The sequence below is a fragment of the Phyllostomus discolor genome, chromosome 9, assembly GCF_004126475.2.
Source record: "Phyllostomus discolor isolate MPI-MPIP mPhyDis1 chromosome 9, mPhyDis1.pri.v3, whole genome shotgun sequence".
Lineage (NCBI taxonomy): Eukaryota > Metazoa > Chordata > Mammalia > Chiroptera > Phyllostomidae > Phyllostomus > Phyllostomus discolor.
In genome coordinates this window covers 86,368,918-86,391,399 of record NC_040911.2, presented here as the reverse complement: position 1 = coordinate 86,391,399, position 22,482 = coordinate 86,368,918, and the positions used below count along the sequence as shown (strand labels likewise).

At 34.7% G+C, this 22,482-nt stretch overlaps 1 protein-coding gene across 5 annotated transcripts in view; it reads right to left on the bottom strand.

The window, feature by feature from the left end:
* ITCH (itchy E3 ubiquitin protein ligase) overlaps window positions 1-22,482 on the bottom strand; it is a 110,874-nt gene that overhangs the window by 47,264 nt on the left and 41,128 nt on the right. For 4 of the 5 annotated variants that reach the window (XM_028524837.2, XM_028524839.2, XM_028524838.2 and 1 more), the window contains 4 exons: window positions 17,177-17,318; window positions 13,724-13,848; window positions 11,538-11,675; window positions 4,572-4,617 (listed from right to left, as the gene is read on the bottom strand). In XM_028524837.2, coding sequence (XP_028380638.1) covers window positions 4,572-4,617; window positions 11,538-11,675; window positions 13,724-13,848; window positions 17,177-17,318 — 451 coding nt within the window. Of the gene's footprint in view, window positions 1-4,571; window positions 4,618-11,537; window positions 11,676-13,723; window positions 13,849-17,134; window positions 17,154-17,176; window positions 17,319-22,482 lie in introns of those variants that run through there. The other variant, XM_036009732.1, reaches the window with a different exon arrangement.

Below are 22,482 nucleotides of genomic sequence, written 5' to 3'. Positions count from 1 at the left end.
GTGACACTGCTGTCGTCCCATGCAATCTGACTTTTTTTCTCTCCTGTGCCTCTTGACACCAAGTCCCACTGATTTCAGTTCCACATTCTCTCTACTCTTCTACCACTACTGCTCTGGTTTTAACCCTCAGTGGACTAGAGTCACAGCTTTCCACATTCACTCACCACCACATAATCCAAACTACATACTGCTATCAAATAAAATAATTTTTTGTTGTGGAGTTTTGATCATACCGACGCCCTATTCAAATATTTTTAGAGACAATCTTCTCCACAGAAAAAAGACTCTATAAGCCTATACTTGCAAACCAAAATCATCATCTATCTCCAACTTCTATAATACTAAAAATAACTAACATTTATTAACGGCTGAGCACCCACTTACACACACACACAAAAAAGCATTCCATTTTAGGCAGAAGTAAAGCATAATTATGAGCTCGGGCTCTGAAGACAGTCCCAGGTCCAACTGTGCCACTTAAACCATAAACTCAGGCAAGTTCTTTTCCTTTTTGGAGCCTCAATTATCTCATCACCTATAAAAATGACACCTCTCTCCCTCACAGAAATGTCTATGTCCTCTAGGTCTCAGAAACCTAGGAGATACTGTTCCTCAGATTATTTATGGTAATCTGATTCTTAATTATATTATTAATTGATTGATCCTACCCTCAAATTTACTACCTGCCATTTCCAACTTTCAATTATTCTTTCAGCTAAACACTGACTAAAGATTTCCAATAAAACACCCTGAGTTCTTCCCCACCTTTGTGATTGTTTTTCTTCTTTCCACCCAGAAATTCTTCCTCTCTCCAATTCCCCCAAGATATGCACACCCAAATTACAGCTATGCTTTATAATCTCAGGTCAAATGCTATTTCTTCCATGAAGCTTTTACACATTTTATATAATTTTAATTTTCAAAAACAATCATGTATTTTTTTCAAACAATAAAAACAGTTCAAACAAGAAAAAAGATTAAAACTAGCTTGGAAAAAGAAGAATAGGGATTAAGATGGAGTGACATTTCTGGCACATTCTTCAAGCCTGAATTTTCAAGAAACAGACCTTGTTACATAACTGAATAGATTTCCCATAATAGTTTGTCATAATCTAAGAAACATCTTTATCTTGGCCCAGCAGCATCAGCATCAGCATCACCAGGAAACTTGTGGAAAATGCAAATCTTGAGGTCTACCCTAGAAGTACAACAAATCAGGAACTGAAGATGAGATTTAGCAATCAATCTGTGGTTGAACAAGTCCTCTAGATAATTCTAATATATGCTAAAGTTTAAGGAACATGCCTATACTAAAATAGCACTATTGTTTTGTTTTAGTTCCTTTAACAAGTAGGCATGAAACTAAAGCCTGAAATGGGATCCTGAAAACCAACACACTAAATAAACAGAACTGTCAGTGTGAACTCATCACACTACTGTCTTTTAAAGCAATTAGCTAATTGCCAGGCAGGTGTGGCTCAATTAGTTGGAGTATCATCTGGAATCAAAAGATCACAGCTCTGATTCCTGGTCAGAGCACACACCTGGCTTATGGGTTCAGTTCCCAGCCTGGCAACCTATAGATGTTTCTCACATCTCTCCCGCTCTCTCCCCACTTCGCCCCGTCTCTCTCTCTGAGATCAATAAATGTATCTTTGGGCAAGTATTAAAAAAAGATAAAAGCAATTAGCTACTAATTATGTGCCACTGTAGCTTTGCTCCACAATCTTACGAACCTCTGCTTACCTCACCATACATAATATATCTGATCTACACATAAGATGTTTATGGTCAGGATAAAGAACCAAGATGCTAATACACAGACCAAAAAACAAGTCAAGAAAGCACATCTAACAACAAAATCTTGAACATCAGAGACCAATCATCTTGATACTTCACAAAAATGACAGGACAGCACTAAGAAATATAAAACATCCCAACATGTATGGGGGAAAGCAGACCAACAAGACTACATTTATGATACAAGCGGGGAACCAAAAAACAAACAAACAAACACACACACACACACCTCGGGATTATCTTCTGGAGGGCGGGCCCCTTGTAGTACAGGCTTCCTTGGCTAGGTGAGTGTTCTAGGAACCCATCTGCATCAGTGTACCACCTGGTATTGTTCTAAGAGGCTGAGTTTGGTTTCAGTAAATTTTTTGAAGACTCTTTCAATGTGTTTGCCCATTTCATGATGGGTGATTTACAAGCACATCTGCCCACACCTCGCTGAGTATTGGGCAGTTTTTGACCAAAAGCAGCATGAACCCCATGCCCTACTCTCCCTATTCATCCGATCTTGCCCCAAGCAACTTTTTTGTTTGTATCCCTGGATGAAGAAAGTCTTCAATGGGAAATGTTTTGCAGATGTGGAAAAAGTGAAACAAAAAAATGGCAGAAGCACTAAAAGGTATCAAAAATGACAAATTTAAAAACTGTCCTGAGAAGGGGGAAAAAACATCTCAACAGGTGTATTGCATCAAATGCAGAGCACTTTGAAGGTGACTGAAGTTGAAACATGTAAGAATAAATACACAATTTTTTGGTAAATAAATTCCAAGGGGTTTTTTGCTACCCCCCCATCCCCCCGTACACATACTGCTTGAACTAGGACAAAAAGGTAAAACAACATAAAACTATTCAACAAACTTCTTATATGATAGCTGGGACAGGGAGGAGTAGAAGCCATTGTTCATTGAATATATACTGTACTGCTCTTTAGTCATATAGTTACGAAGTCTGCAAATAAAAGCAAGGAGGAAAAGCCAGCCATGGTCATGTTATGTGTAGTAACATTTAAACAGCATTTGACAGTTTACAAAATGCTTTTCAAACCAATTATCTCAGCAACATGCTCTCTAAAACAAAAGCTAATGCAAAGGAATTCATGCTTAACACACAAGACATGCTCAGCCCTGGCCAAGTGGCTCAGTTGGTTGGAGCATCATCCTACGCACCCAAAGGTTTTGGATTCAATCCCTGGTCAGGGCACATACCTAGGGCACAGGTTCGATCACTGGTCAGGTTGCATAAAAGACGCAACAGATCAATGTTTCTCTCTCCTTCTCCCTTCCTCTCTCTCTCTAAGGTCAATGAATATGTCCTCAAGTGAGGATTAAAAAAATAAATTAAAAAAACCCCACATGCTCAAAGACTAGTCTGGCAGCCTCAGAAACCTAGAAGACACTGTTATTCAGGTTACTTATAACGATTCACTTGGGAAGATGTAGCAGGGGTATCCAACCTGAAGCCCAGGATGGCTATGAATGCAGCCCAACACAACATCATAAATTTACTTAAAACATTGAGATTTTTTTCTGTTTTCGTTAGTAATGTGGCCCCAAGACACCGAAAGGTTGGACACCCCTGAAGCATTGATTAAATAAATGGTATGAATTAAGACCTATAACAATGCCTTTGCAAGAAATATATATATGTCGAGAGTGGTTTCATAGAATATTGTTAAGAGAGAGATTTGCAAAAAAGAAACAACAGAGTCGCATAACAGAACCTTTCAATAGGTATACAAAATTCTATAACATTATCACTTATTAATGTAAAAATACAGGTTTATTATACAAAAGAGGAATTAATTGGTCAAAGTAAACTGAAATAGTGAAACATTTTTATGGGAAAACTTTCAGGAATTCAAGAAATCTTTTATTAAACATAAAACTAAAAAGAGGCACAAGAGGCATAGTCCACAGAAACATGTACGTAATTTTAAAAACTATTCTGGCTGGTGTGGCTCAGTTGGTTGTAGCGCTGTCCTGTAAAACGAAAGGTTACGTGTTCGATTCCTAGTTGGTGTTCATGTTTAGGTTGTGGGTTCAGTCCCACTAAGGGCGAGGCAACCGATCAATGTTTCTCTCTCCCCCTTCCCTTCCTCCCTTCCTCCCTCCCTCTCTACACACACACACACACACACCACAAAACCTTTTCTATTGTTTTTATTTCCAATGAGAAATAAAATAGATAGTTTTCTCTGGCCAAGAAGTTATCACTCCTTAATATTCTACACTTCTTGTGAGATTAGTAAAGATGATTCTCTGTCACAGGACTGACTCTGAGGCAGAAATCTAGTAGGTAAAACACAATAGCTTTGTAAAGTGTGATTTTCCTAAAGATCTTAATGAGTTGTATTTTTTAAATTTTTTATTATAAAATTTTATACATTACAAAAGTAAACAGACAACCATAACAAATTCCCATGCCTCTATCAACTCAGCTTCAACAACCCTCATTTGTTCTACTTGTTCCACCTATTCTCCCTTGAAGTATCTGACACTATAATAAACTCATCTTTCTAGATTTTCTCTTATGTTCTGTGACACTGTTTTTCTGATTCTTCACCTCTTCTGACTACTGCTGCTGTGGTTCATCTTCCTACACCTAAGAGTCCTGAAACCTTTATAAATATTCCCTTTCTTACCTTGGGCCCTGAATTTTTTGAAACTTATTTATTCTTCTATCAATATGAACTTGAAGTTTTGACTAAAATAAATATTTATTCATTTTCCCCATCTCTTTCCTGCTTTCTTGATAAGCAATAAGTAAACTCTTACCTTGTTTCATCCTTGGGTCTAGAGCCATCTTCATTCTGTGAAGCACCTAATAGCAATAAAATTTAGATGGAAAATGAGTTTCAAAAGTGGTTTTCATGTTTTTTTCTCAATATGCTATGTAAACAAAGCCTTTTATTGAATCTTTCTAGAAAGAAGGTACTAGAACTTAAATTCCAACATGACATTTGAAAAGAAACTGTGATAAATGTTCATATGATTGAAATAAAAAAAGTCTTACCAACATTTTGTGCATATGATTATGTTTAAGAGATATTAATTAGTCAATGTATATCACTCCTGGGCTACTTCTGCCTTCTTGAAGCATGTTTGCTTGACTCTAATGTAAATCTAGTTATTTTAGCCATTTTTTGTAGTCCAAATGCCTTACAAAAAAGTGCTGATCACCAGTAGAATGATTAATAAAATAGACTCTGAAAACAGAAAAACCAGTAACATCTCTCTTATACTAGGGCCTGGAAAAAAGCTTCAAGAATGGAAAAGGCACTAATGGATCTTAAAGCAACCAAAAGGAATGCCATAATGTTCACACTTTCTTCAAATTTTGTCCATGGGAAATATTCCCAGAATTCAGTAAGGGCCTGTATACTATAAAACATTAGGAAGAGGCTGCTAGATATAAGCACACTGCCATAAAAACAGAGAGGGAAAAACTATAAAATGCATAAATAAGAACTTAAATTTAACAGTCTAGGTCCATTTAGTTAAAGAACAATAGTCCCTATGAAAACAGTCCTAATTTCAAACAGAGAAATCATCACTATATTACTCCAAATCATAATCAACAGATTAACTCCTTAAAGAGATGCTGAGTCACCACTACACTATACAACAAGGCTGGCAAGTATCTCATCTAGTTGAGAAATATTACATTTTAAAAATTGGTAGAGATGAATAGATAAAATATAGTATTAGAACAGCCGTAAGAATTAAACATAAAGATGTAGAACACTGGCAAGCACATATAAAATACACTCCATAAATATTAGCTATTATATTATTTCTCACAATTTACATCTCATCAGCAGTTTGAACAACGGCCATTTTTTGTTCAATCTTTTATTTTGCTTCAATATAGAGTGAAGCCATCACTATCAATTATGGCATAAGTTACTTAGATCTAGTCCTGTGCTTTCATCCAGAGAACAGTTTAAAAACACACATACACATATAAAATATCTGACACTTACACAAGGAATGTCCAAGAGAACAATGCCTGTACTTAAGGTTTGCATTTTTTTTTACAAATATATTGCTCTTTAAAGTATTCCCAATCAAAATTTCCTCAAGAAAAACTGATCATATTTCTAAATGCAAACATTTTATCCACAGGTCACTTTGGAAGATCCACCAAGATCCCTTCTATTCAGTGAGCTATTCAAAAGGGCCCTCTGGTTACAAAATAACTAGCTCTTAAATGAAATAACACACTGTTCCTATATCCTGGGTATTGAGCAATCTCAAAAGAAAAACAAACAAGTGAATCAACACCAGAGCAGGACCAGGATGCACTAAGCAAATGTGAAAGAAAGGGATGCTCTGACTCTAAGGGCTAATATCAGTTCTGAGATGGATCAGAAAGGAGAGCTTGGGTTAGCAGCAAAGTGAGGGGGCTATCCCACAGACAGTTACACTAGGCTAGGGATCCTGGAAAGGAGTTCAAGTTTTCCCAGATAGGTGGCAATCCCTGGCACTAGCAGATGCAAAATAAATGTTCTCTGGAGCAAAGAATCCCCTGTTTAGGCCCTTAAGATTCCTACAGACTAAGATCAAATAAAAAGCTGCAATCAAAGAGCAACAAACACATAAGAAAACCTCAATAAAGAAGAGACATATAACATTTACATCTCCAAAGATTTCTAATACTGTAATTTTCAAATAGAGAATGTAAAAAAAAACTACATAGCAAAAGAAAATTATCAAGAAACAAGAAACTGTCAAAAACAAGCATCAGCAAATTCACTCTGAGGTATATACCCAAGAGAAATGAAAACATGTACAAAGAAAGTTGTATACAAATGATTACGGCAGAATCATTTATAAGTCCTTAGTAACCAAAAAGTAGAAATGAGACAAATGTCCACCAGTGGATGAATAAATAAATTGTGGCATACATACACACTCAGGAATATTATTCAGCTACAAAAAGAAAGTATACTGATATATGTGTTGATTTGGATAAAAACATTATGCTAAGTAAAAGAATCCATATACAAAAGGTCAGATACTGTATGACTCCTCATTTATGATATATCCAGAATAGGCAAATCCACATAGAAAAAAGCAGATTAAAGATTACCAGGTGATGGGGAAGAGGAGGTAATGGGGAGTAGTTTTTTTTCCCCTGGGGTGATGAAAAAGTTTTGAAATTAGAGAGAGGTGGTAAATACATATTACTGTTAATACACTAAATGCCACTGAACTTTACACATTATAAGGCTAATTGTATGCTATACAAATTTCACCTTAATTAAAAGAATCACAACAAAAAAAGCATATTTGAAGAAATAATGCTATAAAACTGAAAATGCACATATCATCATATCCCAACAATTTCACTCCCAAATATATATCCTACATAGTATACTCCTGAACCTGTGTATCAGGAGACACATAAATATACAATATAAATGCAAAAATGTCCAATATCACTATATGTTTATAAGGCAAAAAAACTACAAACAATCCAAATGTCCTTTGACATAAAAAAATGGGTAACTATTGCATATTCACCCAACAGATTAGTATACAGCAGTGAAAATAAATTAGTTATATATACAGTAACATGGGTAAATCATAAAAAGCAACATCAATATTTTTTTGTGAGGGAATCGAGAGATTCCATTCCTTTTTTTAAAAATTAATTAATTTATTTATTTAGAGAGGGAAGGGAGGGAAAAAGAGAGAGGGTGAGAGAAACATCAATGAGCGGTTACTGGGGGCTGTGGCCTGCAACCCAGGCATGTGCCCTGACTGGGAATCGAACCTGCGATGCTTTGGTTCACAGCCCGTGCTCAATCCACTGAGCTATGCCAGCCAGGGCTACATCAATATTTTCATAGAACTCAAGAAATACACTGTTGAGGGTGACATATGTGATTTAAAAAATTTTAAAACAAGAAAATGATAAATTCAAAATTCAGAATAGTGATTATCTTAGGGGAAATAAAGGAATGATATAGGAAAGAAATTACAGATGGACATAACAACACTGTTAATGTTCTAATTCTTAAGGTATGTGGTAGTTCGTGGTGGTCATTTTATTATGCTGGTTTATATTTTACACATATTAAATATGAAAATATCTGCTATATTTTAAATATGAATATAAATCAAAGCCCTTTCTAAATTGCAAAAACAAATGAACACAGTATTGTTAAAACTAACAATGACCTTATTATAGCTTTAATACTTGGATTTTTAAAGTAGCACTGATAAAGTAAAGTAGAAATATAAAAGTGTGGAAAGGACAGTTTATTGGCTTTTGGGGGAAGGTAAGTTAGTTAATATTATGGGCATACGTGAAAATGTTTAAATGTAAGTCAAATTTTTAAAATACCATTATAGCAAAGTTTCTGTCTATGAAACAATTAGTTGGGTCCTGGCCTGGTAGCTCAGTTGGTTAGAGTGTCTTCTCGATACACCAAGGTTTCAAGGTTTGATCTCTGGTCACGGCACAGACAAGAATAAACCAATGAATGCATAAATAAGTGGAACAAAAAAAACTGATGTCTATCTGTCTCTTAAATCAATAAAAACAATTTGTTGGTACCCAGACTCAGTTGAAATCTGGTAATTTCAAGTAATATTTGGTAAATCAAAAAATTTAGGCTAATTTCTTAGATTTTATTATACTGGTAAAGAATATTATAGATATATTCACACTGAAAATGGCTACTGAGCCTAAAATTAATGCAAGAAAGTCCAATGCAAGAAAGAATAAAATAAAGTCAAAATGAAATGGAACATATATAATAAAACCAGGGGTCACATATGCCAAGACAGTCCTAAATTAATTTTAGATACATTTCTAGAGTATACATGGTACAGAATATAGATCTTCACAAGAATAAGCTCCTATAATAATAAATTTAACAGTAAAATTTCTCTTTAGGAAAAGTAATGTCTTTGACAACAATAATTTTCGATGTTTCTTGTTGGATGTCCTATTTGGAAAGACAGGTATTAAACTAACGCTCCACTACCACCCACCCAAGAACTAAAAACAAATGAATGGGAAGTTGTAGACAGGAACTGCTCATTCAGTTTGCTGAGTTAATTTACTGATGTATCGAAGGGATACAGCAATAAGTCTACCAACTAGCAAATTAAATAAAGGCTTCTTCCCAGAGACTTACAAAAGCAGATTAACTCTGCACTTAAGTAGAGGAAAACATCTGAGCAAATTATGTAGTTACTTTCTAAATCAGTGAAATAAGAAAGAGCATCAAAACATTACAACTGAGACTCTCAGCTGGATGTTAAACTTATTCCCTGAGTGAGGGTTGGGGTAGGGAAGGTGAGAACATGGGAGTGCTCTGGTTTTAAATAAAGTTTGAAGAAAAGTAGGAAGAACAAACAAAAATGCTGAGTAAATTTTGTTTCACTTGGAAAAGGTTTAGTTATATAACTGTCATCTTTAGAAAATTTATCCACCGAAAAGAATGAACCCAAAACTCGTAAGTACCAAAAGACATAATGTCTCATTGGGAAAATCCAATGTTCATAGTATATCCAAATATAATTGTAAGCTATATTACTTGGTTATTTTTCATACCAAAATTCAGACAATGATTCTTTTTATAAATATTACCTAATTAACCAAAAATACCAAAGTCTACAAGAACAGATTTTATTATAAGAACCCTCCTATCTGTGTTCTTCCACAAAGACTTCTGACTGAATATGCTCAGGGGAAAAAAAATCTAAAAACCTATAACAGTATAAAAATATGAGAATACAAAAGTTACACCTCTACCCATACCCCATGCCCCAGTTCTATTCCCATCAATCAAACAATGCCCAGGTAGCAGAAATTCAGTTTCAGTGCTAAACTCTACTTTTCATTTCTGGCTTGCAGCTCAAGTTACAGAAATGGAACCAACTAAAGGAAAATGCAAGTGCAGTTCCCACCACACTGCTTGTAGGCTGAACTGGGTTTTGTTTGCTCACAACCAACTCATGATGTAATTTAAAGTTGCTAGATTTTAAGTGTGTACTGGAAAGGAAAGGAAATATAATGCCTTACAAGACTGTGACGGTTAAGTGAGTATATGTGTAAACACACCCAACATTGTACCTGGCACATGGTAAGCATTCAAAAAAACAAACAAAAAAAAACCTAGATATTTTATCTGGCAACCCTAACCCTAAAATCCACTGTGACTTCCCAGTTAAAACCATTTTACTTCAAGGAATCATGTTAAATTCTGCCAATTATTTTCCTCCTTGAGCAGAAAACGGATGGCATAGAAATGTCCACTTCTGTAGAAAATAAACAATAAAGTCTTAAATATAAATAAGCAGCTTAGATTCTACTCTGAAATGCGAACACTGACATACCTTATTTTTGTTAACTATTAATATTCTGAACTAATAATAGTTTCAAATTTGTAGGAGATAAAACTTAGGAAGCTGTAAAAACTGATGTTTAGAGCAGTTTAACAATGTAACTTAACCTATATATTCTAGAACTCCACTTTAAAGAAAAATGTAACTATTACAGAGTTCCCATAAATTGCTGCCAATTAAAATGAACGTATCAACTGTGAAGCAGTATGACCATTTCAGAAACTTCTTTTCACTTTCATTTACCCAAAAGAACCAATCTCGAAGATACACCAGGACCATCTGGAAGGTCCTGCTATTAAAAAAGGTCATGAGTTAAAGAAGTAGGAAATCTTCCAAAGTAGAAACAGAAGAATAAGAGCACCCAAAAATTATAAAATGTTTCATAATACAGTTTCTAAGTAAACAAAAAGATCTTTGTCAGACTAATCAAGGAAACCAGGAAACCATTAGTCTGTTCTCTATGTTGCAGCCTATAAAATCTATGTTTCAAGGAAAAATACTGTTAGCACAAGAAAAGTGATGGAAATATCTAAAGAGAATCCAATGGAAAGTAGTTTTATTAAGCATGCTAGCTCAGCAGGCACAACTTGGGTGCCATCAAACTTCTTTCAATTTATAGTTCACATTCATTCCCTTTAACAAATACTGGTAAATCATAAATTGTAAGATATATCAACATACATATAATGAATTGGTTTTGTCATTATTATAACACAAAGATATCTCCGTAAATTTAACCTACAGAAATAGAAGACAAGTGGCAAATAAATTTAAGCTTGTTTTGGCTGCCTGGTACAAAGAAGAATTTTTCAGTTAAATTTAAACTCAACCACACACTGCTACAGACAAAAAACTGTCTGCTATATGCCACATTAACTGCTATTGTTGGCCTAGAGAATAAATACTTAATAAATCAATTTATTACCCATAGGGCCAACTGTAGTTCAACTTTTATTTGGGTAACCTTTCAACTTATAGAAAAATGTTTTATTCATAGAAACAAAGCACTAAAAGTAGAACGTTTAAAATTATCAGTATCTCTTTTTAAAAAGGAAATTTCTTTAATGTGAAGAGTAAAAATTATATATAGCATACTAGAGTGGCTAATGTAAAAAGAATCATTAAAGATCCTATACAAAAAAAAAAATTACTTACATCCTGGCTCTTGTGGCTCAGTGGACTGAGCGCCCACCTCTGAACCAAAAGGTCACCAGTTCGATTCCAAGTCAGGGCACATGCCTGGATTATAGGCCAGGTCCCCAACTGGGAACATGTGAGGGGTAACTGATTGATATTTTCCTGTCTCTCTTTCTCTTCCCTTCCCCTCTCTCTAAAAATAAATAAAATCTTTTCTTTTTTAAAAAGATAATTACTTACTTTCTGAACATGCAGTTTCACCATTGGTAACAACTTCAGACTCTAATTGCAGCCCATCAAGACACACTGACAAGTCTCCTATTGTTTCTGTTGGCTCTCTGTCACCTATAAGCTGTAAAGTCACAACTACTTCCTCAACTGGAAGAGAATAAATTACAGGACAAATGGTCACTTTATTTTCTTTAAATCATCTTAACTGTTAAAAAACTAATGTCAGAAAAATATCTACATAATGGTCACTTTTACTTTCCTGTAAGTCATCATAACTGTTAAAAAACAATGTGAGAAAAAAATACATTTGTCTTAATATTCTTTACCCAAGGCTTCAGGATTTATGCCAATAAAACATTTTAGAAATAGAACAGAATTTGCTGATGTTTAATATTTATAATGTAAAATGCTAAATAAATAGCTCAATCATCTCATTTATTATGCAAGGGGGGACCGAAAAAGCCTGAAACTTATTTATAAAAAATCGTGTTTTTATTCTTACATGCTTCAACTTCAGTCATCCTCAAACTACTCTCCATTTGATGCCATACACCTATTGAGATGTTTTTTCCACTGCTCAATGTTTGCATTTGTCAGTTTTGATGCCTTTTAGTGCTTCTGCTGTTTTTGTTTCACCTCCTCTACATGGGCGAAATGTTTCCCATTGAGGACTTTCTTCGTTCAGGCAAAAACAAAAACAAAAACAAAAACAAAAACAAACAAAAAAACCCCCCACGTCACCAGGGACAAGATGGGTAAATCACTCACCATGAAAGAATCTTCAGGGGGGAAAAAAAAATCACTGAAGCCAAAAGCAGCCTCTCACAACAATGCCAGCTAATATACTGATACAGATGGGTTCCTAGAACACTCACCTACTGGGAAAAGCCTGTACTACAGGAGCCTGCCCTCCAGAAGATAATGCTGGATTTTGGGGGGGATTGCCCCTTGCCCACATTCCATCCTTGTATAAAATGAGCCAGCAGAACAATCAAGATTATTCAGCAATAGGCCTGAAAAATACTGACTAAAATGTATCACTTAATCATGGATTAGCCCTGGGTGGTGTAGCTCAGTGGATTCAGTGCAGGCCTGCAAACTCAAAGGTTGCTGGTTTGATTCCCAGTCAGGGCACATGCCTAGGTTGTAGGCCAGGTCCCCAGTTGGGAGTGTGAGAGAGGCTAGTGATCAATGTATTTCTTGCACGTTGCTGTTTCTTTCCCTCTTTTTCTGCCTCCCTTTCCTTCCCTCTAAAAGTAAATAAATATAATCTTAAAAACAAAAAAAAACCCACAATCAATTATATCTCTTAAGTTCTAAATGAGAAATAAAATTCTTACAAGTATGTTTTAGATAGTCAAGGGATTGAAAATATGTTTTAAAAATCATGATATATTAATCATACTGTATTTTTGGACCATAAGACACATCTAGGTTTTAGAGGAGGAAAACAGGAAAAAAAGTTTTGAAGCAAAAAATGTGGTAAAATATTTAATAACATAAATAACATAATATTTCACCAATGTCAATGTAAACAGAACTCAATGGCAGCATTAACAACCATTATTCCTCCCAAATTGGGGGGATGCATCTTACAGTCCCAAAAATACGGTAATATATTAATCAAAACAAGTATGTTTCCAGTTCTTATATATCTCTGTATTTATATACACACATACAAAGTGGGGCAAAAGTAGGTTTCCAGTTGTAAGTACATGAAACAGAGTTTATTCTTATATTGTTTAACATTTTATTATTTTCCATTATGAATAACTGTAAACCTACTTTCCCTCACCATGCACAAATTTTAAAAAATCTAACATGAGGAAATTTTTGAAATGAGCATTTGGAAAAGGAAATCTGCCAAAATATTAATTATATTTATCTCACTTAAGTGGGATTTTTTTCCTTCATCTTTGCTCTCTACCTTATAGTTTTCCACAATTGAGTTATGTAATACTTGAATGAATATCTATTTACTAAGTAAATATTTATTTAAAATACTGGATCCAAAATGAATGGTCAAACCAGAGTTACCCAGAATGCTTTAAATAGTTCAAGATTCTTCTCCCTATTAATATATAACCAAGTAAACTTAAAAACAATTAGTGAACATAATCATTCTGTATGTTTGGCATATGAATTTCTTACAGGGGGGAAAAAAACTGAGCACAATTTCTATTTTACATACATACGTTTCATATTGTTGGACTTTAATGTTTCATAGATATCTAATGCAGCAGTTCCCAACAAAACATCAGATTTCAGTGTCTGGTGACTCCATACACGAAAATGTAATTTACTCATTGGGGTGACGATACTAAAAATGAAGAAAGGTGAAAAATTGTTTTCATTTAAGTATCACAATGGGATGCTATGTAAACTACAATTAAGTTTTAATGTCTAAAATCTTACTGCTCCCCTCATAGTTTACTGTTCAACCAATATTGCCTATATTCTACAATTTTATGAAGAACATCTGAATGTTACATGCTGGCATGATCATTGAACTACAGGGGCAACTTCACCCATGTATCATCAACAAAAGTGAAACTGCTCATCATGCTACGAACAGCTGGAAAACTATATAGTAGTATAAAAAAGTGAATTTATTAAGTTAAATCCTTATTTTATCTAAGGTAGTATGCTAACCTTGAGGTTACTTCATTTAATTTTCAAACCAACCCTAGGAGATGGAACTTGGCACCCCAATCTTCAGATACAGAAACTGATACTCAAACCGGTTAAGCAAATTGCCCAACATCACAGTTAGTGGCAGACTATAATCTAAACAAAGGCCTATCATTAAATTATATTAAAATGTTAGTCAGCTACACAATGATGATTTGAGGGTTATATTGTGAAACCTCAAGTTTCACACTACTAGAGGCAAAGTGTCTAGGACAAATGTCATATTGATTAACTCATACCATGCTAAATGCCAATAAAGAATGCCATCTGTAATGGTAATTTCCAAAGCAAACTTTGGGAAATTTGTATTAGCAATAAATTGTATCCAAACTATTTTAGAGTCATCAATTAGAAAAACAGGAACACCATATACTCTACTATAGTCATATGGTTCAGTGCTATAAAGGCAAATTCTTGAAATCTTTCAATTTGCTCTATACCTCATTCTCTCTAAAATGTGATCGAATTTGGGGGGGACAAATAAATACCTTCCTCTTTGTAAATCTGCCTATCCTGTAACTCCACCATCATATTTCCACCATCATTTTAATAACAGGTATTTTAAACAAACTAAAAAATTTTTACTTTAACATTGCCTCTCTTTTTTTGGTGATGGTTGGGGGAGTACAATGTATTCATTCTCTTCAAATTTCTTAAATGTTACTTTCAGAGGAACATAGTATATAGCAGGAAAACATTTCTCTATTAATCATCTGGGAAATCATACTGGAGATATAAAGAGCTAATAAATTTAATTTTACTTTAATTAGAGACAGGATCAAGTATACTGTCACAGATGATCTTATGTAAATCATTTCAATTCAATTCTAGACAGAAATTTGGAAAGTCTGCTATATAGCAATGGAAGCTGTGTTAAAATCACATGCCAATCTGCTACAAATTAAAAATTCAGGAGAAGAAAGTGAACTACATCTTCCCCTAAACATCTGGGCTCAATAACAGCACTACTATATGGGGCTACAAGGAAAGTTTCTTTTTTCTTAACTTTTTAACCATTAAGGAGGAGTTCATGTCATTATCAGCTTAAGAGTCTCAAAGTGTGGATCTAGTGAGCACAGGCAGCAGCTGATAGAAAGCTGACTAGCATTCAGTCCATTATTCTGCTGAACATCTCTAGTCATTATGGAGGCTATGAGATTTTATAAATTTCATTTGATTTTTTAAGTTTTTTATTCATAATTGTTTAATTTAGATTCAATCTCTAATAAGCCATTAATTAAAAACAAAGCCTAAGAAAATTAATGTTGAAATTAATTTTTCAACATTAATTAATTAATTAATTAAGTTTCTGAATAGAGATGAGGAATGTCAAAATACTTCTGCAAATAGGCCTCAAGATGATCTTCAGAGAATTCTTGAAAGTCATTCATTTACTCAAAATAATCATGAAGTGCTCTGGCTGGTGTAGCTCAGTGGATTGAGCGTGGACTGTGAACCAAAGGGTCAACAGTTCGATTCCCAGTCAAGGCACACATTTGGGTTGCAAGCCAGGTCCCCAGTGGGGCCCACATGAGAGGCAACCACACACTGATGTTTCTCTCCCTATCTCCCCTTCCCCCTCTATAAAATAAATAAAATCTTTTTTATTTATTTTATAAATAAGAGAGAGAGAGAGAGAGAGAGAGAGAGAGAGGGAGAGAAACATCAATGAGCGGTTGCTGGGGGCCGTGGCCTACGTGCCCTGACTGGGAATCAAACCTGTGATGCTTTGGTTCGCAGCCCACGCTCAATCTACTGAGCTACGCCAGCTAGGGCAAAATAAATAAAATCTTTAAAAACATACATAAAAAAATCATCATGAAGTACATTAAGCTGCCTCAGGCCTTCAAAAATCCATGTTAAAGAATAATACAGGTATATCCAATTTCTCTTGTCATTTATTAGGAATAAATACCAATCACATAAACATATATCATGTGAAGAAAAGAGCTTATAATTTTAAATGTTTCATCTGACCATTTAGAAATAAAATTTTTTTTTTAGTCACTAGTTTATTTCTCTGAGGGGGAAAAAAAAATACAAGAACTCCAAATGTTAGGTAATAAAAGCAATTTGTGTATATTTGATGTGACAACTAGTAACATTTGCACTACATTTTTGTATATATTTGGTCCCCAAACCAAAAATGCACTATTATAAAATTCTTTTGTTAATAAATCATACTTTTTCTTTCATTTTAATAAAAATAATTAAAATCAGCCTGTAATTTCCTACAGTGAGTGTTGAATACCAACTTTTGGGGCTTTGTCAATGAGTGTTGAAACTGGTTCCTACTTCTATGAATTCATACTAGAGAGAACACCGATATATGTACACAGATATATGTTTTAACAGTGTCTAAAAGCACAATATTAGAAACCAGCTGATCAATAAGAACTAGTAAAATAAGTGATAGTCTATCCATATTAAGGAATATTATGTAGCTATATAAGAGAAATTAGACCTGTATATACTCAGATAACCATGTTATATATGCTAGGTATAAAAACAGAGTTGCAGAATAAAATACATAGTGTAATTTATTTTTAAAGGAAGAAAATCCCTATGTAGGTTCTGTGTGGGCATTGTAATTAAGAAACAAAAACAAGAGACAAATTATTTTTAAAAATTAAACTGAGTTACTCATAGCTCTCTATTTCCTAAGTTAAGGAAAGAGGTACTAAGAATGGTTCATGACCATGGGCTCACCCAGCTGTTGTTCAGGGGTAATAATGATACCATCATCAACTAAACTGGAGAAAGTAAAGAACAAGAGAGACTAGAAAAACAGAAATATCTGAAGAAAACAAAAAGGGGGCTAAAAAACGGAGTTCTAGGACAGTGGAAAAAGATGAGAGAGGGAAGAAGCAAAGAAAACAAGTGAGAAATTTTTCTCAAGCTACATTTTTGCTCACCTACTAAACAAAACATACTGTAGAAAATACTTTCAAACCTACACTGTAAGGGGTTGCTTCCATTTGGGACTGCTTGTATTGTTACATTTTTCTGTCTTCTTTGACTGTCCATCTACTGTGACTTCCACATAAGGACTTGGTCCAAACCAATTCTTTTTATTTTCTTTAAGTTTTGCTGAAATGACTAAAAGAAAAAGAAAAAGAAATAGTTCAATATTTGACATGCTAGTTCATTTTCAAGTCACTTTAATTTCATAAAGGTTATATAAAAAATTACTTTTACTCAGAGAAGCAGTTTTACTCTAAAATATTTATTAATTTTATTCACTCATGACCCTTGTGTTTCCTCCCATCCTAGTAAATAAATATTGGACTTCCCCACCCCATCCTCCTAAATTCCCAACAGCATCATCAGTATAATTGCCCACTATCAGTATTACTTGTCCTAGAACTCCAAAGTCAATTAAAAAGTACATTGACAAATTTGGTCAACAAGTATTTAAACGCCTACCATGTATCAGATATTGCTCTAAACTGTGGATAGAGCCATCTACAGTACAGAAAAGGCACTGGCTCTCAAGGAGATACAATCCTAGTTAGAGAAAAGTTCTTGTGATGAAAAACAGGCTAATGTGGCAGAATGACTTGACAGTAAGGAAGGCCTCTGAGGAAATACTTTTAAGCAACCATATAAATGACAAGCAGTGTTAGTCATGTGAAGATTGGAGTTGGAAACAGACAAAGCTTGGCCTATCCGAGGAAAAGTACAGCAACCAGGGAGGGATGGTAAATGAGGTGAGATTGTTTAGCCAAGATAAGGAATTTGGATTTTATTCTAAGCACGCTGGAAAGCCACTGGAGGAAGAGAGTTACAAACTAAGATTACTTTTAGCATTCATATATCTCATATTATCTTAGCACAACCTTCCTACATTGTGCATTGGGAGATAATGACTCCTTAGCCTTTACCCTTGAGTTAGTCACTTTTGCCATAAAACAGCCAAGCAGGGTAGCTCGGTTAAGAGTGTTGTCCTGATACCAAGGTTGCAGGTTTGATCTCATCAGAGCACATATAAGAATCAACCAATGAATGCATAAATAAGTGGAATAACAAATTGATGTTTCCCTCTCCCCTTCATTTCTCTATAAAATCAATCAATAAAAATTATTTTTATTTACTTTTAAAATTTAATCTTTTATTTATTTTTCTTTTTTTTCTTTTTTTTATTTTTTTTTAAGATTATATTTATTTACTTTCTAGAGAGGGAAGGGAGGGAGATAGAGAGAGAGAAACGTCAATGTGCGGTTGCTGGGGGTTATGGCCTGCAACCCAGGCATGTACCCTGGCTGGGAATCAAACCTGCGACACTTTGGTTCACAGCCTGAGCTCAATCCACTGAGCTACGCCAGCCAGGAAATTTAGTCTTTATTATATTTTCCCCCATTACCATTTAGTCCCCTTTTATCCTCCTCCCCACAGCAATCAGGACTCATGGACATGGACAACAGTGTGTTAAAAAATTTTTTAAATAGCCTTGCCAAAGACCTGTGGAAGGTATAAAAAATAGATTGCAATCTAGCAGAGCACCCCATGGTTTTCACATGTGACAACTCATTGCTTCCCTATCAATGAGGTGATCACAGCCAAGGAAATACTGTACCATCTGAATATCTACTCTAGCAGAAAAATTTAGAGAATGCCATTGCCCATAAGGTTAATGGACCCTTAGAGTTGCTAGAGTTTGTATAGCAGCTACCCAAGAAGCTCAATCAATATTTAGTCTAAATCATACATAGTCTGGACATCCTAGCAGGCACAGTTTCAGGTGGCAGCCCTGAATCTACTGACTTCACGTAGATCAAATATTTCTGTCCTTTTGTGGTTCTGTGTCATTTTGGTAGCATTCACACCAGCTAGTATAGACTTACTATTCTAACAATGTATGCACGTTCTATAAATTAGAGCTTCATCTTTTTAAAAAAATATTTTCTTTTCCTTTTTCTTTTATTCATTTTTAGAGAGAGGGGAAGAGAGGGAGAAAGAGAGGGAAACATCAATGTGTGATTGTCTCTCACATGGCCCACAATGGGGACCTGGCCTGCAACCCAGGCATGTGCCCTGACTGGGAATCAAACTGGCGAACCTTTGGTTCATAGCCCCTGTTCAATACCCTGAGCTACACCTGCCAGGGCTAAGAGCTTCATCATTTTTTCAAATGCTTGGTATAATAAAATTCAATCTGATTTGAAATCAATATGCATTACCAAAAATATCTGTCAAAGAAAAACAACAGCTGCAAGAGATAATGCTAGAAAAGTAGGCAATAAGGAGCCACTGAGGACATTTAAGTAAAAGAGTGCTATTCAACAGATTTACTGGGTGCCCACAACATATCAGGTATTGTTACAGGCACTGAGGAAACAGATGATCAAATTAACACTGAAACATTACTCTATTACTGTCGGAAAATTAAGTTGAAAGGGAGACAAAAGTAGAGGTTAAGAGGTTAACAGTCATCTAATCAAGAAACTGATGGTGGTTTGGACATGGATATGGGGAAGAATAACTATTTTCTAAGGAGAACCAATAGGATTAGATTGCATGAGGAAGTTGGGAAAAGCAAAAAGGATAACACCCAGGTTTCTGGCATGAATAACTGGATGGAAGATAGTGTTATTTAATAACATGGAAAAGAACAAGTTTGAGGAGGGTGGCATGGGCAGAAAATCAAGAGTTTTATAATGAACGTACAAAATTTAAGATACTTATAAGGCATCTAAGTGGGAACACTAAGAAGTCTTTTTCAGAACAGAATATATTCAAATGGGGACCAGACCTAGCTCTGAAAAATGTGTACTATAAAGCTCTAGTACTTAATACATAGACAAATTTAATCACAGAATTGTCACAGAAATATATTACATCCCTATTTTTAATTCATTTCTGGCATGAGAAAAGGCGTAATCAAGTCAAAACAATTATGCATGAACCCATTATATTTCTGGGGCTCTTGTGGTCCTCTGAAACAGATTAAACCTAGAACAAAGAGCAACTGCAGGCCTGACAAGAAGGAAATACTCTGTCTTCAGTGGCTTTTTAGGGTTCAAACTTTTGAAAGCTATTTTGACACATAATGCCACCCAATCCCACAAAGGTGTTTCAGGAAACTTTAAATTGGGAAATAAGTGAGGTAAGGGAAACTAATACCAATTATTAGTACTTACTGTGTGTCGGATGCTTAAATGTTGTCATTTTAATACTCATGACTATTCTGTGAGGTAGGTATTACTATCTTAATTTTTAAACATCAAAAAACAAGCTCAACAAAATTTAAAAGTTTACTGAAAGGTTACTGCAAACCCTGGCCAGGATACTGAATTTAAATTTTCATAATAAATTAACAATAAAATTAACTGCCAATTATAAACTGGAAGAAAAGGAACTAGAAAAAAGTTACTATTATCTGTTACTTAGGCCACTTCAAGAGACCTCTAATAATTGTCTGATTTTACTCTCACTTCTCTAATCCAATCCCTCACAGCTCTTAGAATTATCTTCCTCAAACAGATGTGATAATGTCAATATTTTTCAATGATTCCCTAATTTCCACAAAATGAAGTTTAAACTCTTCTGGAGCATTTTACATTTTTTACTATGTACTGTTCCAGCCTCCTCCTATACCAAATCCCACCTGGCATTCTAACCATCATTAGCTGTTTGCTTTCCTTCACAAGTGCCAAGCACTTTTCATGCCTCTGTGTATTCTCTATCTTTTCCCCTTTTCAACCCAATAAAATCCTACTTCTTTTTTTATCCTCAGCCAAAGACATTTTTTCATTGCTGACACATACACACACACATACACACACATGGACGGACGGAGAAAGAGAGAGATATCAACTGGTTGCCCTTGGTTGCCTCCTAAAATGTGCCCCAACAGAGGATCGAACTCACAACTTGGGTATGTGCTCTGACTGGGAATTGAACCTGTAACCATTCAGCCCATGGGACGATACTCCAACCAAGCCTCATTGGCCAGGGCAAAAAAAAAAAAAAAAAAAAAAAAAATCCAACTTCTTAAAAGACAAATGCTTCCTTCTCTTTGTCTGAATACTTCTATAAACCTACAAAGTGCATTGTTCCCATCTCCAGGCTTCCATAGCATTTTCGTATTTATGTATGCCTCCTAGAACTTTTCATCCCTAGTTTTTCAGAAAGTTTATTAGTTTATACTTGTTTAATTCACCCTGTAATAACCATCATGGTAAGAGTGTAGTCGGTCTTTATAACTCCTACAACACTTAGTGATTTAAATAAACCTCAGAAACATTTAATACATTTGTTGAACCAAATGATTAGTCATAGTAGAAAACAAGTTTCCCTGCTTTATGGTCAGTCTGTCTCTGTCTATTTCTCTCTCATACACATACAATATCTACTGCATATACAGTTTGTGGTACATATTAGTATTGTTCTGATCAATCAATGCTTTGACCTAATTTCAGTTCCTCATCTTGTTTCTCCAATACAAAATAAAAACTTGGATAATTTAAATATCAAGAAAAACAGAAGTGACTCCTTATCTAAACTATTTTTGGAACCAGGAAGCTATGGTGAACAAGGGAAAACAATTAAAAGGTGCTAAGACCAGATAAATTAGCCATATGATGAGCTGATAAAAGATAAAACCAATTAGGAAAGGGCTACCTCTGTGGTTAAAAGTCATGACAGGCCTCTGGCAGAATTACATCTTGGCTGGGTAGAACTGGATATATATTCTTGACTTTAAGTTTTAATTATGAAGGACCAAACAATCAGAGCTAAATATATGGTATTCCAGTAAATTTAGGCAAATATAGTAATGTTTAATTCCAATTATTAATAATTAAAATAAGATGGTTTCTTTTTCTCATATAATGAGTTTTGAGCTGTGGCTGGTATGGCTTGGTTGGTTGAAATATTGTCCAGTAACAAAAGGTTGCAGGTTTGATCCCTAGTCCCTACACTCATGGGAGGCAATCAATTGATGTTTCTCTCTCTCACATTAATGTTTCTCTCTCTCCTTTCCTCTCTAAAAAAGCAATGGAAAAAATGTCCTTGAGTGAGTATTTTTAGAAAATGAGTTTTGAGTAATGATTGAGACTAAGAAATTTCTAGAAAATACCAAAGTACTTATTTTGTCAATATAGTATAATGATAGCAAACAGCAAACATCAAATAAAAAACAGAGATAAATTCAGTATACCTGAGGTTATGTATAGAACATAATTAAACAGGAAATGGCTAAAGACAGAAAAGGATGTAAGAAAATAGACTTACATCCAAGGTAAGGTATCCACACAACAGG